This window comes from Pipistrellus kuhlii, unplaced genomic scaffold, assembly GCF_014108245.1.
Source record: "Pipistrellus kuhlii isolate mPipKuh1 unplaced genomic scaffold, mPipKuh1.p scaffold_m20_p_15, whole genome shotgun sequence".
NCBI lineage: Eukaryota > Metazoa > Chordata > Mammalia > Chiroptera > Vespertilionidae > Pipistrellus > Pipistrellus kuhlii.
This window is the reverse complement of record NW_023425460.1, coordinates 32,302,694-32,322,323: the sequence shown is the minus strand read 5'-3', so window position 1 is coordinate 32,322,323 and position 19,630 is coordinate 32,302,694. Positions and strand designations below refer to the sequence as shown.

The 19,630-nt window shown below is 39.7% G+C and overlaps 1 protein-coding gene across 14 annotated transcripts in view; it reads right to left on the bottom strand.

Annotated features, from left to right (window-relative positions):
- The window catches only part of BTRC (beta-transducin repeat containing E3 ubiquitin protein ligase), a 150,595-nt gene extending 131,754 nt beyond the window's left edge, over positions 1-18,841 (bottom strand). For 5 of the 14 annotated variants that reach the window (XR_006741714.1, XM_036437881.2, XM_036437877.2 and 2 more), the window contains exons 1-2: positions 18,684-18,841; positions 5,835-5,870 (exon numbers count right to left, since the gene is read on the bottom strand). Coding sequence is in view for 13 of the 14 variants with exons in the window: in XM_036437881.2 (XP_036293774.1) it covers positions 5,835-5,870; positions 18,684-18,731 (84 nt within the window). In the remaining variant the exon portion in view is untranslated. The remainder of the gene's footprint in view (positions 1-5,834; positions 5,871-18,683) is intronic. The other 9 variants (XM_036437874.2, XM_036437879.2, XM_045582013.1 and 6 more) reach the window with 3 other exon arrangements.
- Positions 18,842-19,630: the final 789 nt, after the last annotated feature.

Genomic DNA, 19,630 nt, shown 5'->3' with positions numbered 1-19,630 from the left:
AGAATCTGTTCTTTGGTCTGTCCATCAGGCATCACTCTTTCTAGATTCTGAGTACATATTCATGTCAATTAAAAATAAGATCTCACCCAGCTGGAATAGCTCAGTGGGTGAGCATCCCGGTTCGATTCCTAGTTCAGGGCACATTCCTGGTTACAGGCTCGACCCCCAGTGTGTGCCTGTGTAGGTTGGGGAGGAGGAGTGTAGGAGGCAGCTGATCAATGATTCTTTCTCATCATCAATGTTTCTATCTCTCTCTTCCTCTCCATCTCTAAAATAAATAAAAAATATATTTTTAAAAAAACACACAAGATTTCACTCTTTCCTACAGCTTTATGTAATTAGTAGTAATTGGGGCTGTTAATCCAAATTCATTAATCCCCAAACCTTTGGGGGGAAAAAACTATTAGTCAACTCCTAGTCTGGCCAAAATTTGGTGACTAATTCTTACCTCATAAATATTTTTTTAAAATACACAGACAGCCGAAACCGATTTGGCTCAGTAGATAGAGCATCAGCCTGCATACTGAAAGGTCCCCGGTTCGATTCCGGTCAAGGGCGTGTACCTTGGTTGTGGGCACATCCCCAGTGGGGGGGTGTGCAAGCAGCAGCTGATCGATGATTCTCTCTCATCGATGTTTCTAGCTCTCTATCCCTCTCTCTTCCTCTCTGTGAAAAATCAATAAAATATATTTTAAAAATAAATAAATAAAAATTAAAAAAAATAAAATACACAAACTTACTAATGAGAACTATAATTTACCACCAACTACTCATAAGAAATTATAACTCTGCTGAATGGCAAGTAATTTGCAAAAATAGACCAGTTTAGCTGCATAAAATAAATATCCACCTGCCCATACTAGCACTAATCAAGGCGTGAAATTGAGCGTTTTATTCAGAAGGAAATAACTGCTTCAAGGCTGTGATTTAGTCTGGAAAGCAAATATTAAGGTCGTCATCCTTTCTTCTCTGATGTTTATAGTATTTCTAATGGGAGAAGCAAGGCAGGATGGCTAACTGGCCAAATTCTGTAGAAGCAAAAGTATCTCTATGATATAACAAATGTGCCACTTGCTTAAATACGTACACAGATTGAACAGAATCAAGTTGCTGAGATGTATGCAGCGATCACTTAAGTAGTGAAAGCCCAAACTGACCACTGTGAACATCCAATTTGGTCAAAACTAAGGGATCAGCATTTCATTAAGTGAAGTAAAGAAAATTCAACAAATATATATGCCATGATAAGTTTTAAAATAGCCTATAGTCATTTTCATTAAAACAGTCAATTTTGGATTAGCCAGGTTAATGAGATCTTATTCAGTAATTTAGCCAATTCCCAAATTGTTACATTTGTCAAAATCAACTAATACAAACATCAACTTGTTCCACTATACTATATCCACACTACTCCTGTCTACCAGAGAAAGCAAACAAATAGAAAAGGGCTCAAATAACATAAGCAAGATATTGCCTTAAAAAGACTTCGAGAAGCCACAATAGTTCTCAAACTGTGGTCCCAGAACTAGTCAGAATGCACATTTTCAGGCCTTACCCAGGCATACTGAATGGTAAACATAGACCTCACCCACCTCCTAATATTCCCCGCCCTGGGGACTTCTGACACAGTGTTTAGTAGTACTACAAAACCTTACATCCTAAATTAAATTCTTTAGGCAGCTTAACAATGTTTTCCACTAAAGATAAAAAAGATCAAGCATATAACGTGCAAATCAGAATGTAAAAAAATGCCATTTTAATTAGTCTAAGTTCAAAATCAAAAAGGAAAACAATAAAATCTACACAATGACTTCCCCAAATCAGAAATAGTCACAATTTTGATGGAGAAACAAAAAATGATTTAGAACAGCCTAAAAATAAATGGGCAGATTTTAAAACTATTACAAAAGAATCATCACCAAAACATGCTAAAAACTAGTGGAATAAACAATGTTGGGAAACAAGATATTTACAGTTCCCAAGTTTCACTCCACTGCACACTTATTAATTATAAATATACCTTTACAATAGAGAAATCTAGTGAACACAACCTTAATAAAACAATCAAACAGTATCACCAATAAAGGAACAAACTGACAAGATATACCTTCAGATGTAATGCTCTGAGAAAGAAACCATAACATATATTCCTGCCAATTTTTTTAACCTGAATTTAATCATGGAGAAACAATCATACAAATCCAAATGAGAGATGTTCTGTAAGACTAGCCTGGACTCTTCAAAAATGTCAATTTCATAAATAAAAAGACTAGGATACTAGTGTAAATTAAAGGAGACTAAAGAAATCTAAATATATATATATATATACAACATGTAATTGGATTGAGTATTTTTTTTTAAATCTGTAAAGGATATTATTGTGACAATTGGGAAAATTTAAATATGAACTACATATTAAATAAAAATATTATCACTGTTAAATTTCCTGAGTGGGATCTTGCATTGTGGTTATAAAAGACAACGCTTTTGTTCTTAGGAAATCCATGCTGAAGCAGAGGTGAAATATCATGATGCCTGCAACTCTCAAATGATTTAGAAAGAAAAGTATAACTATAGAGAAAAAATCAAATCCAGGTGAGCAGTATATGACTAACCATTATGCTTTTCTCACAATTTTTCAGTAGACCTGAAAAAAGATGGATATTATCCATATCCCTCTTCAAAAGTAACTTAACCTCACTGTGCTTCAGTTTCCACATTTGGAAATCAGAGGTAATGATACACCTAAGGTGAGAGGACCAAATGAGTTCATATATAGTGAGTGCCTAGACTCCTACCTGGTACATACTGAGTTATGTGTTTGCTGCTCTTAACTATTGTTGTTTTATCATTACTACTACTTCCACCACACAAGGTCAGAGATTTAAAAAAAACAAAAAAACAAAAAAAAACTTTGATGTTCACAGTCCTATATAATATCCAAAATATTTTCACTACTTATAATTTCACTTAGTCCTCACAAACTCTTTAAAGTAGAAAGAGGATTATTAACTCTATTTTCTAACTGAGAAAAATTAGACTCAGAGCAGTTAAGCAACTTAACCAATGCTTTGTGACTTTTAGAAAGCAGTGTAAGTAGAAAGAGAACCAGGTCTTGTTTTCACAGTGGCACAATGTAAAATTTACACTCTAATCTAAATAATTACAAGGTATTTCAAAGAAAACAGGTAGAACTCCTGTATTGTCATTTATAGACAAAATAAGTTACCACTAGTCTATTCAGCAAAACAGATGTCACTTTGCAGAGCTTTGGTATTTTTCTTAAATACCCTTGAAAACAAGGATCAGAAAATATGAACTCTTATAAAAAGGGATTTATTGTATTTTTATAGCTTATTACATACCTTGTAACAATCATTTTGCTAAATGTGAATGTCAGTTTTATTTTCGGTCCCTTTTTTCCTGGCTATTTACAAGCTTTGTAAGAACCGTTCCTTAATTAAGTCTAAACATAGTTTTATATAAATGGATTCCTGGAAATAAAACGTTCAGACTTAAGAAATGATTGTTACAGAGACTGTAACAGGCCGTAAAAAAGAAATGCCACTTTAAACAAAGATTTCTCATTTTAATTAAAAAGATAATCATCAGAACATTCTTATACTTAACAGAACCATTTAAAGAAGCTTCTTTGGAGGAAAAATATATAGTATCTCATACAGGCTTCCATGTACAACTTATATTTAAATCAAAGTCTCAGTTGATCATATAGTATGAATTCTTATTTAGTATACCTACACTTTAATGACACATTAAAAGAAACAGGTCCAAATGAAATAAACATCATTTCTAATTCTTTTTAACATGAATGCTTTCAAAAGATTATATTTTTCCACGAGATATGGGTAAAACATATTTAAGAATACTTAAGAAATACTTTTTAATGCAGTTGGGATGTGTTGGCTAAAAGAACTGTATCCATATAATAAAAAATTACAAATCTAAATAGTTTTCTCAACTCTGAAAAAAACTCATTAAAAAAATATTTTTTTAAGATCAACCGAAGGACTTGTATACATGCATATAAGTACAACCAATGGACTTAAAACTCTAGGGAGGGAGGGTATGTATGGGAGGGAGGGGAGCAAAAAAAAAAATCAATAAAATATATTTAAATAAATAAATAAATAAATTTTTTATTTTAAAAACGCCATACCTGCCGAAACTGGTTTGGCTCAGTGGATAGAGCGTTGGCCTTTGGACTCAAGGGTCCCAGGTTCGGTTCTGGTCAAGGGCATGTATTGTACATTGGTTACAGGCACATACCCAGTGGGGTTTGTGCAGGAGGCGGCTGATCAATGTTTCTAACTTTCTATCTCTCTTCCTTCCTCTCTGTAAAGAACCAATAAAATATATTTAAATAAACCAAACCAAAACAAACAAACAAACAAAAAACGCCCTACCTGGATATGACGGGAGGGTGTGAAAAATCTTTAGAAGCATGATTTGATAAGGCAGGATTCTTTTTGATTAATTCTTTTGACTAACTTTTAAACAGTCCATTTTTAATTCATATAATATAAAATTTGTGAAGTTTAACAGAATCCAAAGGAAAATGATGTAGATCTTATAAGCTGTTATTACAATTAATTGCAATTTGAAAAACAGATGCACCAATGTTCTTCTACTTAAGTCACCTTTTCTAAATTACACTGAACACTAAATCTGAGTCATCATTTGACAGTCTATTTCTATAGCAATATATTACTAGACATTGTCTCAATTCCCAGTGAAACAAGTTATAATTGGAAGGCTATTTCCTAACTGAAAATTTGATAACAAAAAAAAGTACTGGCATGCCTAACAACATCAAAGATTCAATAACTATAAACCTCTACAGCCATTAAAAGTAAGAAAATTACATTCCAGCTTCATAAAATGGAAGTAACATACCAATGATCATGATTACATGTTTAAAGTGTAAAAAAAAAAAAAGCAGAACTCTTCCATATTAACTCAAGCTACTAACCAACAATAATAAACACTAAATATTTATTTAGCAATCATTTGGTTTGCTTCATATAATACAGACTGCTGCTTGGGATAATTTATGAGGGAGGGAGAAGTATTAGGGGGCCAAACAAATATATTACTCAAAGAATGCCCTCCTTTTGTTATCTAAATTCTTTCCCTGAATAAGCAAGTTATTCAAAATTATACCACTGACCTATGCTACCAGGAATAGGCAATCAGTAAACAGCTGATTATGATCATGATGATCATGAGTGTTTCTCACTTAATTTGCTTTATTTTTAAAAATTATAGGATAACCAGATATTTTTCTTTTCCATTTGCCTATCTTCTCAGACTATTAAAAGCCACAAGTCCACAAGTGTTCTACATAAGAGCAAAGGCTACCAGAAAAAAAAAAGAAATACTCTAAAGTCACTCTTCATTCTCAATGTCACAGGGTTTACTTGAAACTTTGTAAACAGGTTTCAGAAAACTTCACTGAAAACCCATGAACATTCATTAATACGAACTCTTTTTTTAATATATTCACAAAGTCTTCCATAGAAGGTTAAATTTTAGACTTATCATTCTGATGATCACTCTTCTGATGATTACTTTTGTTTGATTTCAACAGATAAAATCATTAAGAACTGAGGCATGCACTAGGGAAATGCAAATTAAAACTGTAATAAAATAATACTTTATACCTATTACGATGGCCAAAATAAAAAATACTGACAATCCCAAATGCTTGCAAGGATGCAAAGTAGCTAAAACTCTCATACGCTGCTTATGGGCAAAATGGTACAGCCACTCTGGAAAAATTTGGCAATTTCTTATAAAGTTAAACATAAACTTACCATATGACCCAGTAATTCCCCTCCTGGGTATTTACCCTAGAGAAATGAAAATTTTATGTTCATACAAAACCTATACACAAGTATTTACAGCAGCGCTATTTATAATCAGGAAAAAACTGGAAACAACCCAAATGGATAAACAATATGTGATACAATCCATACAACTAAGGAATAAAAAAGAGTAGACTATTGATACATTCAACAATTTGGATGAAAACTATCTTAAAGGTATTATGCTGAAGATACATTCAACAATTTGGATGAAAACTATCTTAAAGGTATTATGCTGCCCAGCCAGTGTTGCTCAGTGGTTGAGTAGTGACCTATGAACTAGGTCACGGTTCGATTCTTGGTCAGGGCACATGCACTGTCCCCACTGGAGAGAGTGCAGGAAGCAGCTGACAGGTAACTCTCTCTCATCACTGATTCTCTCTCTCCCTCCCCCTTTCTCTTTTTAAAATATTTTTTTAAAAAGGTATTATGCTGAGTCAAATTAGTTAGTAGCAAAAGATTACATATTGTATGATTCCATTTAAATGATATTCTCAAAAATAAAAAACTAAAGGGAGGGTGAATATATCATGGTTCTTAGAACTTAGGGACAGGGGGATAATACAAGGGAGTTTAGGGAGTGGGTCAGGGGGCGCAGGGAGGGAGTGATGAAACTGTTCTGTATCCTGACTGAGGCAGTAGTTAAATGAATCTATATACTAGGTGTACCGGTTAAAAATGTGGATTTTTTTCAATAGATGGAGTTACATATATGTTGATATATATGCAATTTGATATGTATGCTATTTTGTTGTATTGCTTCTTCAGATTACCACTTGTTTCGATCGATGGCACAAACGCTTTCTGAGCAGCACTTCAAAACGTACAAAGAAGTGGAAAATTGGGTCTCTGAATGGTCTGCCTCAAAACAAGAAAAGTTTTATTGGAAGGGCAAAAGTAGGTGTGGTTTTTTTTAAATCCTTACCTGAGTATGTTTCACTGATTTTATTTTAGAGAGAGAGGAAGAGGGAGAGAGAGAAAATTCAATCAGCTGCCCCCCTTATTGACCAAGGATCAAACTCAAAACCTAAGTATGTGCCCCAAAGAGGAATCAAACTCCACCCCCGCCAGTGAAAACTTTTTTGGTGGATGGAGAGACACTCAACCAACCAACCACCCAGCTGGACAAAAGCAGGTTTACAGATGCACTGTACTATTCTTTTGAGTTAATAAAGCTATTATAACCATCATAACCCTCATGTCTTTTTCCACACAACCTACTTTTGGCCACCCTGTACATATGTTAGTATTCTAGACCTATAAACTAAAAAAAGTTAATTTTACTGGATGTTAATTTAAAAAAAAGAACTAAGACCAAAACCTTGCATATGGCAGGCATGAATCAATATATGTTTAAATGGTAAAATGAAATAGAGGTGGAATGCCTATTCAATAAACTTTAGGAGTCTGGATGAATTTTTTTTTTAGAGTTCTGTTACACAAAATTCACCACACTATATATTTATGGCCTAGAAAGGACCTTCAGTCCTAGCTGATTTGGCTCAGTGGATAGAGCATTGGCCTGCGGACTGAAGGGTCCCGGGTTTGATTCCAGTCAGGGCACATGCCCGGGTTGCAGGCTCGATGCCCAGTGTGGGCCGAGCAAGAGGCAACCGATCAACGTTTCTCTCTCATCATTGATGTTTCTATCTCTCTCCCTTTCCCTTCCTCTCTAAAATCAATTAAAAAAAAAAAAAAAAAGGAAGCACCTTCACATATACCTCTTTTAATTATATCAAATTACATCTTCCTCTATTTTGAAGATGCAGTGGCTGATCAAAGAAAGAAAGATAAGAACGACTTGAGGTCAGAGAGAGCCTAAGGCTATATGTCTGTCCTTTGAGGTCAGCATGAGGCCCTTGCTCAAAAGAACAATTCCAGTCAAGTCATTGTAGAAGAGACTAATTCTTCCTCATAACTTTCCCTACCATTCAGTGATGCCTGGTGCTTTAAACAACACTTCCATGACTCCTCGAACTTCTTCATTTCTTGACATTATTTCTACTTAGAGACCTAGAAAACAACTGCTGGGGTAGTCTGTTGTCATTTACTTTTACATATGCGAAAGGGTCATAGAATCCTCTATAATAAAAGGCTAATGTGCAAATTGACCGAACAGCAGAATAACCAGTCACTATGATGTGTACTGACCAACAGGGGGCAGACACTCAATGCAGGAGCTGCCCCCTAGTGGTTAGAGTAGCTCAGCCAGAGCCTTCCTCCTCCTCAGCAGTCAGACATCCCCCAAGGAGTCCCGCACAGTGAGGGGGTGCAGGCCAGGCTGAGGGACACCCCCTCCCCAGTGCGCAAATGTCATGCACCGGCCCTCTTGAAACATTAGACCTATCCACAACACTTTCATAGGACCAGGAAGGACTATCAGTTGTAATGTGATATAATTATAGAATACCTAGAGTGGTCATATTTGAGGATGTTGCTATTTTTCTTCTATTAATTATACCTCTTATAAAAGTCATATCTTACTTATTCTTCTGCCCTCCCCCATAGGTCACCTATTTTTCTAGCTACAAACACTTGGCCCCCAGAAGTAAATTCTTTTTAGAAACCAGATTACAAATCCACTCAATTTGAAGAGATCCCAAGCCTCTGGCATAAGATTTGTCACTCTGCCTTTGCAGAGGGCCCCTTGGAAAAGCACATGGATGACCTTTAAATTAATGTCAGCTGAGTCCGAGGTGACTGGAATGGCAATCTCCCGGAAACAGCCTTCCAAAGGAGGTAATCAGTACCGTTTTCTTATCTTTATCCAAGTGCTTGGAATGAGGAACAAATAGGACCTTGACTTACCCAGGTCTTGATATGCTAAATCTCGTCCTTGTACCAAAAAATAAGGAACTTACCCAGGTCTCCACGAATAAGACCTGGGCACATAAGAAACTCCTTGTGACCTTAAACCCCCCTTTGGAAATCAATAAATGTGCTGTGTTGTCTGTGGTGAGGGTGGCTGTCCCTTCATCAGAGTGTGCCTCCACCCAGCACCCTGCTTGAACCTATCCTGTCTCTTGTCTGTTTCTTTTTCTCAATCCCCAGCTCCTTCACTCAGGAACCTATCCTTCTCCCCTTCAGTGTGGGATGCGGAAGGAGAAGCACCCCACCGCATGCCTTCACTCTTTTTCAGCATTACTGAGATATAATTGACATTGTACAAGTTTAACATAAGTATATACTGCAAGATTATTAGCACTTGTCTTCACTTCTGATTCCAGTTAACTCAACTCCTTTTTATTCTGTTCCCCATGTACAAAGTTCTAGCCACAATGTTTCCCCCACTCCCTCTACATTGGTACACTGGCCAGGACACAGTGGACTAGACATTGTGTCAAAGTGTGATCAGAGAAGTACCTCATCAGAAACACTGAGATGTTTGTTAAGCACACAGATTCCTGAAGCCTACCAAATTTAGTGGAGGGAGTATTGCAAATCTGCAGTATGTATTAACATGCTCTCCAATAATTCTTATGCATAGTAAAGTATAGGACTACTGCAGTGGGCACTAATAAGTACAGGTTAGATGAATGAATTAATTGAATAAATGAATTCTTTATTCCAATTCCAGTTATGAGCACAAATTTGAAACATGGGCTTTGCCACCTGTTTTTAGAACTCAGTGGTGCTGTCTGCCTATCTGGATCTCCTCTGAACATCTGCACACAGACTCTTAATCACTATCTCCCTCTAAAAGTATATTCTGCCCTTGCTAAACTTCCATTATGCACAAATCTGGTTGGGTAGCCAGTAGATACTGTGTTCCATCTGCCTGGCTAATTTTCCTCTCAGCTCCTAGACACATCCAAGCACTTGGTCTACCTCAGTGAATATGTAAAGGCTCTGTAGGTTTGTGCCCCCTGACCTTGATAAAACGGTATCCCTAGTACAACAGACAGTGACTACAAAATTACTCAAAAAACAAATGTAAAGTTTAGATGAATCCTGGGCTTTCTATCACATAGGAATTTGAGTAGACCTGGTCCCGAGAATTTCAGTTTAGCATATGCTCTCTGAGTAAATTTTTTAACTTCTTATTATGGATATATTTTTATGTATAAGTATGGGATGGTATAAAATGAATCACCATCAATCGTTTTTTTCTTTTTCCTTTTATTTAAAATTTAGTCTTCTTATTAAAGTTAAGAACTATCCCAACACCTTTACTCACCAAAAACTCACTTTCCCATATGTACTACTTCCTTTTTCACTAAATGATCACATGCCTGACAACAGCCATATTCTAGTCTTCTCTTTTCTCTTTTTCTTCATTTCTCCTCTCCTACTTCAGGAAAATCTTATTCATTCTATTTCTATTTATATGAGACTAGAGTCCCAGTGCATAAAATTTGTGCACTCGGGCAGGGGAGAGGGGTGTCTCTCAGCCTGGTCTGTGCCCTCTTACAGTCTGAAAGCCTTGGGGGATGTCCAACTGATGGCTTAGGTCTGCTCCCACCCCCTGTGGGAGTGCACTGACCACCAGAGTGCAACGCTCATGCATTGAGTGTCTGCCCCCTGGTGATCAGTGCAAGCCATAGTGACCAGTCATTCCACCGGTCAGCTGATTTGCATATTAGCCTTTTATTATGTAGGATATTTGAAGTACTTAGATTCACAGAAATAAAGTAGAATGAATGTTGGTCTAGGGAGAGAGAGGAAACTGAAGAGTTGTTGTTTCATAAGTACAGAGTATCAGTTTTACAAGAAGAAAAACCTGTATTCAGTTTAGTTAAGGCTAAACAAAACAGGTGGCTAAAAAAGATGGAGTAGTAGAATCAGCAGTGATCTACTGAGGATGTCAGAGCCCTCCCCTAGAAAAATAAAGAGGATGTCCATACAGGAATATGGCAGCCTTGTAGCCCTGCAGAGGATGCTGGAATCCAAATGAAGTGAGGAAAGCAACCCAGTGCAGGGTATCAGAGCCTGAAGTGAGAAGGGTGTTCAAATAGGGTAGCAGCATGATATGGGATTTTGGAGGCTAAGTAAGGTGACAAAGGCACCCACATAGTGGGTGTCAGAAGCAGCAGCAACAGGAGATTGGTCATATACAAGGGGACTGATTAAGAAAATATGTTGGCCGAAACCGGTTTGGCTCAGCGGTAGAGCATCGGTCTGCGGACTGAAAGGTCCCGGGTTCGATTCCGGTCAAGGGCATGTACACTGGTTGCGGGCACATCCCCTGTGGGGGGTGTGCAAGAGGCAGCTGGCCGATGTTTCTCTCTCATCAATGTTTCTAGCTCTCTCTCTCTCTCCCCCTTCCTCTCTGTAAAAAATCAATAAAATATGTGTTGTTTTTTTTAAAGAATATTAAAAAAAAAAAAAAGAAAATATGTTGAGGATAATGAGAGCCAACTTATAGTCAGAAAAAAGGAGTTACAATGCCCTAATTAATTGGCTCAGTTGACTGGAGCATCCTCCCATACACCAAAGGGCTGCAGGTTCAATTCCTGATCAGGGCACATATTTAGGTTGAGAACAAAACTAACTGATAAACAAAATAGAATCAGAGGCATGGAAACAGAACAGACTGATGAATCTCAGAGGAAAGGGGGTTGGGTAGGAAGAGATTAACCAAAGATCTTATATGCATACTAGTGTCCAAGGGCACAGATTGTGCACATTGAAAGGAAATTAACTAGAAAAAAATATTTTAATGTCTCTATTCCCCCTTTCTATATAATAGAAGTGTCAACCAAAGTTATGATTGACAATGACAGATCGAACACATGCGTGCGATTGGCACCAGCAAGAGCTTTGTATGTATAGATAAACTTTAATTAGTACTGCTTTCTGATTTAGCTAAACTTTTCCAGCCCAGTGAAGCACCTCAACTTCTCTTTCAGGTAATTGTAGCAACACAGCAGTAAATATGAACATGAAGCAGATTATTACTGTAGATCACACAGGACAAACAAAGGGTAAAATATTAACTGTATTTTAAGTGTTTGACTATATTCTGCACAGTGAGAAAACCTTAAGTCATTTTTCAAGTTCCACCATGTCTTACTTCTTTTCAGTAGGGTCAAGTTTCTAAACTTTCTAAATCTCCGTTTTCCGGCTAGTGAAAATAGGGTTCTACTGAATCTCCTATCTATTATATTCCAAGACTTCTGTGAGGGTCAAATGAGATGAGGCATGTGAAATCGCTTCACAAACATTTGGTTAAATTGTAAAATGTTTGCACCTGACCATAGAGCAAGTTGGGTTCCTGGGCTGAAGAAACTCCAAGGAGGCTAACTGCTAGGGGAAGAAAGCTGGGTGTTGCTACATGACGTCATTAACCAGCACCCACAGCAACCATTTCCAGGCTGGGCTGGACTGTGGGCCACTCTTTGTGCCATGGGGTCTTGGCAGCATTGGCTGTGGTTTCGTGGGGTGTTGCTCCAGGGTGGTGGTGGGGCCTGTGTCCCACTCGGGGGAAGCTGAGTGTTGGTTTATTGGTGCCAGGTCCATGGTGCCATTTATTTTTAAACGGCCAGTGCAAGTCATGGCAGCTCCTAGATTGAGCATCTGCCTCCTGTTGGTCAGTGTGTGTCATAGCTACCAGTCGGATGGATGGACACTTAGCCTTTTATATATAGAAATAGCATTACCTATGGATGCAGACAATAGAGTGGTGAAAGCTTGAGGCAAGGCATGAACCAGGTGGAGGGAGGCAATGGGGGAGGTAAGAAAAGAGGATATCTGTAATACTCTCAACAATGAAGATTTTTAAAAATAAAGAAAAATAAGTTATAATTATAAAAGGAAACTATTGAATGAACCCTGTGGATTTAGACTACAACTGGAGATATGAGTATGAATTCATGGTTTTAAATAAATATTTAGATAATATTAAAAGGGTGACATAAATGTACATGTATATATATATATGTGTATATGTGTTTACATGCACATGTATTTCCTACTCCTGTCTAGTGAGAGGTCCAGGGAGCAATGATAGCCCAGTAGCAATGAGCACACCTGACATCCAGATCTTGACTTCTAAACATCATTTTCTACTAAAAGAAACTAGGGCTCCATGGAGAACTTACTGATTCCAGAACCAGGGCAAAAAAGTACAAGATGAATATCTTCTTTTACCAGAAAAGAAGAAAATGCTCAAAGAATGACAGGAATACATCAAAACAACAAAGGGAGCAGCCTGAAAGTACTCTCATTAGCCAAAGAGGGAACAATTTAATCATCAAAATAAATAACTACAGTATTGGATTATAATATTACCCATCAAATAAAAAACAGGAGTTCAAAAGTTCACTTTGTTATAATTTAAAATCTGATGAATAGAAAGTTACATGGTTTCAAAGTACCTTCCCATAAAATACTACAAGGAGAAAAACATTAATTTTAAAGAAACTGAATAAAAATCATGTGCCACCTGATAGGAGGCAATAAGTAACACACACATTACCTCTGTGGTATTTCTATCAAAAATACATAATCTGAATCTAACCCATGAAACATTATCAGATAAATCAAAATTGAGGAACCACTTTACAAAATAACCAGCCTATACTCTTCAAAAGTGCCATAGTCATGAAAGTCAAAGAAAGATTAAGGAACTGTTCTCGATTGAAGGAGATTAAAAAGCCATGACAACTCAATTCAATGCATCATTCTGGACTGCATCCTTTTGTTTTAAAGAACAGTACTGACCCGTCCTGTGCAGCCCAGTGGTTGAGCATAGACCTATGAACCAGAAGGTCATGGTTCAATTCCTGCTCAGAGCACATACCTCTCTCTATTTTTCCCTTCCTCTATGCAATCAATAAAAATACATTTTAAATTAATAAATAAGTTAAAAATATATTGATTTCTAGAAAGAGTGAAAGGGAGGAAAGAGAAGAGAGAGAGAGAAACGTCCTGTACGAGAGACAAATCAACTGGTTGCCTCCCACATGGGAGAAATAGAGACCCTTGACTGGGAATCAAACCTGCAACCTTTTGGTCCTTGGTCCAAGGCAAGGACTAACTTGGTTTCTTTAAGCTACTGAATTTTGGGTGGTTTGTTACACAGCAAGTTACCTTTATACTTTTTCCTTATCTATCAATTGTATAAAAAATCTTTTAGCCCTAGCTGATCTGGCTCAGTGAATAGAGCATCAACCTGTGGACTAAAGGGTCCCAGGTTCGATTCCAGTCAAGGGCACATGCCCTGGTTGTGGGCTCAATCCCCAGTAGGGGGCATGCAGGAGGCAGCCAATAAATGATTTTCTCTCATCATTAACGTTTCTAACTCTCCCTCTCCTTCCTTCTCTGAAATCAAATATATATATATATATATATATATATATATATATATATATATATATATATATATATTTATTTTTTTTTTAATTCTTTTATATGACCTACTAGAGGCCCATTGCATAAATTCATGGGCCCACTGCTCAGGTGGTATCCCTCTGGATGGCCTGCAGGGATTGAGCCAAAACCCGCAGTCCAATGCTGCCTTGTAGCTCCTACCAGCCGCTCCTGCTCATCACGGCCCGCTCCTGCTCATCCCAGCCCGACTGTGCTTGCTGCGGGCTCCCTCCCAATCAGTCCCAATAGGGAGAGGCTCGCAGTGCCATAAGTCCTGCATTGGCGCCCTCCCAAGGGGAGTGGCCTGCGCGATCAGGCTGAAACTGGCTCTCTGACATCCCCCGAGGGGTCCTGGATGGCTAAAGAGCAGGGGCCAGGGTGAGAGACCCCACTGTGCACGATGGGGACAGAGAGGGACCATGGAAGGGCTCCAGGGCATGCCCAGCTCATCTCACTAGTCCTGATCGGCCAGACCCCAGTAGCAAGCTAATCTACCAGTTGGAGCATCTGCCCCCTGGTGGTCAGTGCAAATCATAGCGATTGGTCAACCAGTTGACTATCTGTCCCCTGGTGGTCAGTGCATGTCATAGCAAGCGGTTGAGCAACATTAGCATATCATTAGCATATTACGCTTTGGTTGGTTGTTCAGTTGTTCTGACATCCAGTCTATTTGCATAATACCCTTTTATCATATAGAATTATGTCAACCAAGTTTCAAATGTTTCCGCAGTTCTAAGATTCTGGGACTAGCTTATCCTATCCATTTTCTAAATTCATCCTTCAGTGTATCTTTCCAATATATATCTTTAAGCATACTTTAACAGCTGATAACTCACTTAATTTTCACTCCTTTTCTAGTTTAACTGATTTAAAATAATTTGAAGTCAAGTCAAACTAAGCTTTGAACAAAGAAAATTTATCCTAAAATGCCACTTTTTTAAATGGGGATACATAAAAGATAAAAGTTTATAACACAAAAGTGGCAACAGTAGACAAATTGGGGGTGCACAAATACTGAATGAAATGACTCTTGATATTTGCGATTCCATTGTTTCACATTATCAGCAGTGCCAGGACCGAAATGGTCATCAGTTTAAAAACAGGCATTGACAATTTATTCATTTCTTTAGGTTCTTTTAAATTTGAAAATGAACTATATGTTAATAAACACTGACATTATAATCATTCAAAGTGTATATACATTTTGTGTGTGTGTGTGTGTGTGTGTGTGTGTGTGTGTGTATACAATGGCACTGGCCCTGACCAGGTAGCTCAGGGCATCTATACAAAAATTATCATTCATGCCGAGACCGGTTTGGCTCAATGGATAGAGCGTCGGCTTGGGGACTGAAGGGATCCGGGTTCGATTCCGGTCAAGGGCATGTACCTTGGTTGCGGGCAATCCCCAGTAGGGGGTGTGCAAGAGGCGGCTGATCGATGACTCTCTCTCATCGATGTTTCTAACTCTCTCTCTCTCTCCCTCTCTGTACAAAATCAATAAAATATATTTTTTTAAAAATTATTATTCATAATTTACAATTGAGGGGAGGGTAAGGCCAAAACAAAGCTAAATTTTATACAAAATTTTCAACTTGATGAAAAGGATAGCCCTTCCATGTGTATGTACTCTGCTCTAGTCACTTGGTGCATATACAAATAAAATGTCTTCCTATCTCAAAATTGATTCTGAGTAGAAAGGAGGGAGGGCGGGAAGAGATTAACCAAAGAACTTATATGCATATATGCATAGCCCATGGGTTCAGACAACAAAGAGGTGAAGGCCTGGAATGGGTGAGGCAGGAGCGGGGTGAAGGGGAATAAAAGGGGGGAAATGGGAGACATCTGTAATGCTCTTAACAATGAAAATAATTTTTTTAAAAACTGTCTCTGAGTAAACAGACATGTTATGGCAGGGTAAGTGGAATCATAGGCAAGTTGTAGCTTACATTCATAAGACTGTGACTGAACTGAAAAAGAATACCAAATCTCTAATTCTGCATTCTCTGCTTCAGTTATTAAGGTCATTCTTGGTGACCCTCTTCCAGTTGGCATTCTCTCAAACAGGCGGTCAAAAATGAAAGTAACTAAAATTAAAGAAAAAAATTAGCTTCTCCCCATAGTAACTGAATCGAATTCTAATAATGTGTGATCCTCTAAAAGCTGCAAACTACTACATGGCCATCTCCCGGTACACTTTAACTCAATCAGGAGACCATTATCAAAACATAACTCATTGGTACAAAGCAGAGATCAAGTAGTTGAAAATTTTCCCAGGTTGAGGTCTAATAGGGAGTAAAAAAGATGATTTTGTAGTGTCTCTTTATGATCTGTAAATCATACTATTCCATAAATCTGACACAAATGTCAAGATTAGGATTAAGTCAACTTCTAAGTAGGAAAACAAAAATAAGCAGCTGCCAATTCTCTGACTTAAATCTATAAGTTCACTATAGATATAAAGCAACTTCCTTTTACTTCTAAAGTACAAACAAATTTCAAAATCTTGTCTTAATATTTTAGATGTCAACATTGGGAAGAAATTCAAGAATTCTCTTCTTCAAGATGAAATTTTGTTAATGATACACTCAAACTTTAGTTATGTGTTTTTGAAAGCACTAATACAAAATGAAACCAAATTTTAGTAAATTTGACCAGTCTCTGCAAATGTATTCTTGTAAATAGGACCTAAATTCAATTACGTTGGTGTCCATGTTTATTTACATTTGTTTTGATATTTCAGGCAAAGACATAAAATAAGAAAAAAAAACAAAAATAAATTTTGGGTCATGGCTGGTGCTCTCAATGGTTAGAGCATCATCAACCCGAGTATGGAAGGGTTGTGAGTTTGATTCCTAGTCAAGGGCATATACCTGGGTTGCAGGTTTGATCCCAGTCCCTGTGGGGCACATGCAGAAGGCAATGACTGGATGTTTCTTTCTCTTTCTCTCTCTCTCTTTGTCTCTCCCTCCTCCCTCTCTGCCTTCCTCCCTCCCCTTTCTCTAAAAAAAAAATAAATAAATATAAATAAATAAATAAATAAATAAATGAAAAACATATCCTCAGGTGAGGATTAACAAAAAATAATAAAAAATTAATAAATAAAAAGTGACAGGTTACAATTATTTCTGAAAAAAGCAAGACTTGACTGCAAATATCCATGTCCCTAAGGCCACCTGTTAAGATGGAAGTCTATGCATCCCATGATTCTTTATCTGTAACCACAAAGTCTGGCTTTACACCTAGGATATACAAGAAGCATCAGATTAAAAGTATCAAATATCAGACTACACAAAATTGTCAAACATAAGCACAGGAGAAAAAGCAAGATACAAAGTGGACACACTAGGCTCCAAAGGATTGAAACACACCCAACAAAATTCAACCTAAGCCCCACGGTGCTTCAACCTAAAACTTAGGAGCAACTACCGATCCTGGCATCTCCCATTACCTACCCCTCTTATCTCCTGCATTTCTCCACTGATCTCATCACTTCTTGCAGGTCTTGTGATTCTCATCTCCGTGTCCTTTCCTTTCCCAGAAAGTGACACAGTACCCGGCCCCCACATTTCGCTATCTCTAGGTTAGCACCAACTTTTGTGTTGTTCTACCCTCTTGGATATTCATTTTTTGTCCCCAATCTCATGTTGCCAGTTCCCCTGGCCAGTTCAACCTCATCCTTACAACATCTACCCAACCTCTCCTTTCAAGGTAAGAGTGTGGATACATTTTCCCGACATTGGTAATTCCGGCTCATAGTCAACACCCTCTTCCTGTTCCCAGGGGCTGTCACCACAGCCCTAGGTCCCACTCCCCAGTCCTTATTCTCCTAAGGGGGGCCTCTTTCTTTCCAGAGTTTGTCAACATTAGTTTGGCCAACCTGGGGTATTTTAATCTGGAAGGTAAAGAGCTATCTCAATCCCCTCATTTTACAAAATCCACAATGCTCCCACCAGCCCTGGCTTTCTCCTCCAACCTTAGACCCAACTACAGACAGCCCCGCCGGTGTCCCCCCCTCTAACATCTCCCCCCTTCACCCCCCTCCCGGGCTCCCCTTCCTCACTCTGAAGGCGCCCCTGCTCCCCGCCTTACCCGTAACCCTGACACTGGGAAGGCCTCGCCAGCGGCCACACCGCGCCTCTCCTCCGGGCTCCCTCCGCTCCGCAGTAACTGTCCCCACGCCCCTTCCCCTCCAGGGCCCCGCGCGCCGCCCGGAGCCCCCTCCCTGGATAATCCCCCGCTGTCACGGGCCCCTCATCCTCAAGATGGCGGAGCTGCTGCCCCCACCCCCGGGGCCTCTCCGCACCCCCTCCCGCCTCCCAGGAGGAGCTCCGGTCCCGTCCCTCCAGCAGCCCCCGCCGCTGGCCTCGGCCCAGAACCCCAGCGCCCCCTCCCTCTGGCGGCCCGGGCGGCCCAGGCCCCGAGCCTCTCAGCGACGGCGCCACCGCCACAGCCTCCCCCGTCCCCCCTCAGCCTGCACCTTCTCCTCACCATAAACTTGAGCGCTTTCTCCTGCAGCACCGCCTCGGCCGGGTCCATAATCTCCGAGGGCCCCCGGGTCTGCACTCCGCCAGGGCCGCCCCCTGGATGCCAGACCGCAGCCAACGCAGCGCCCAGATCCCGCCTCCTCTTCCTTCCCCCCGCCCTCTCTCACCTCGCTGGCACCCGCCGGAGGGGGGCCGGGGAGGCTCGGCTGCCGCGTGCGCCTGCGTGAGCGCGCGGGCTCAGGGGAGTTGTAGTTCTGGAGCTTCCCGCAGCGAGATCCGCTGCCACCCTGCGAACTGCAACTCCCGAGGTGCACCGCGGCGGGAGGCGCGGCGCCGGCCAGCCAAATGCAGACATCTCGCCCGCAGTTGGAGGTACCCGGCTGATGGGAATCGTAGTTTACAGCCTCTAACGGGCTGGAGAGCGGGAGGGGCAAGGGTGTCTCCTTAGTTACCGAGCGACGCCAGGGACGGATTGCCTGGCTTTTGGTAGCAAGATGGCGACCAGTGCCTCACCTGTAGCCCGAACAGTGGAAAAAAACTGTGAGAGGATCTAGAGTTTTTAGGATCTCCGTAGCTGTGGCTTTAGAGAACTGGATATACCCCCAAATTTAATATCTCTGATGCCTGCGGGATGAATTTCAACCCAGAAACGCTGGGCCTAGGAGCGCCTGGCAGCGGTTAACAGACCAATGCAGAATTTCAAGGTCCTCCTAAGCTATCTCCCTACACTTCTCCCAGAGATCTCATTTCCCCCCACAGCAAGTCAGGGCCCGGTAGAACTCGGTTCTGAAAATTCTTGAATGTTAGCTGCTGCTAACCCTGAGATGTAAGCCTTGCATTAACGGTCAAACAAATACTTATCAAAGGCTTTCAATCGTGGACTATAATGGCCAGCCAGCAAATAAAGTATGTAAGTATTTAGTTGGCCTTGAAAGGGACAGTACAAGTTTA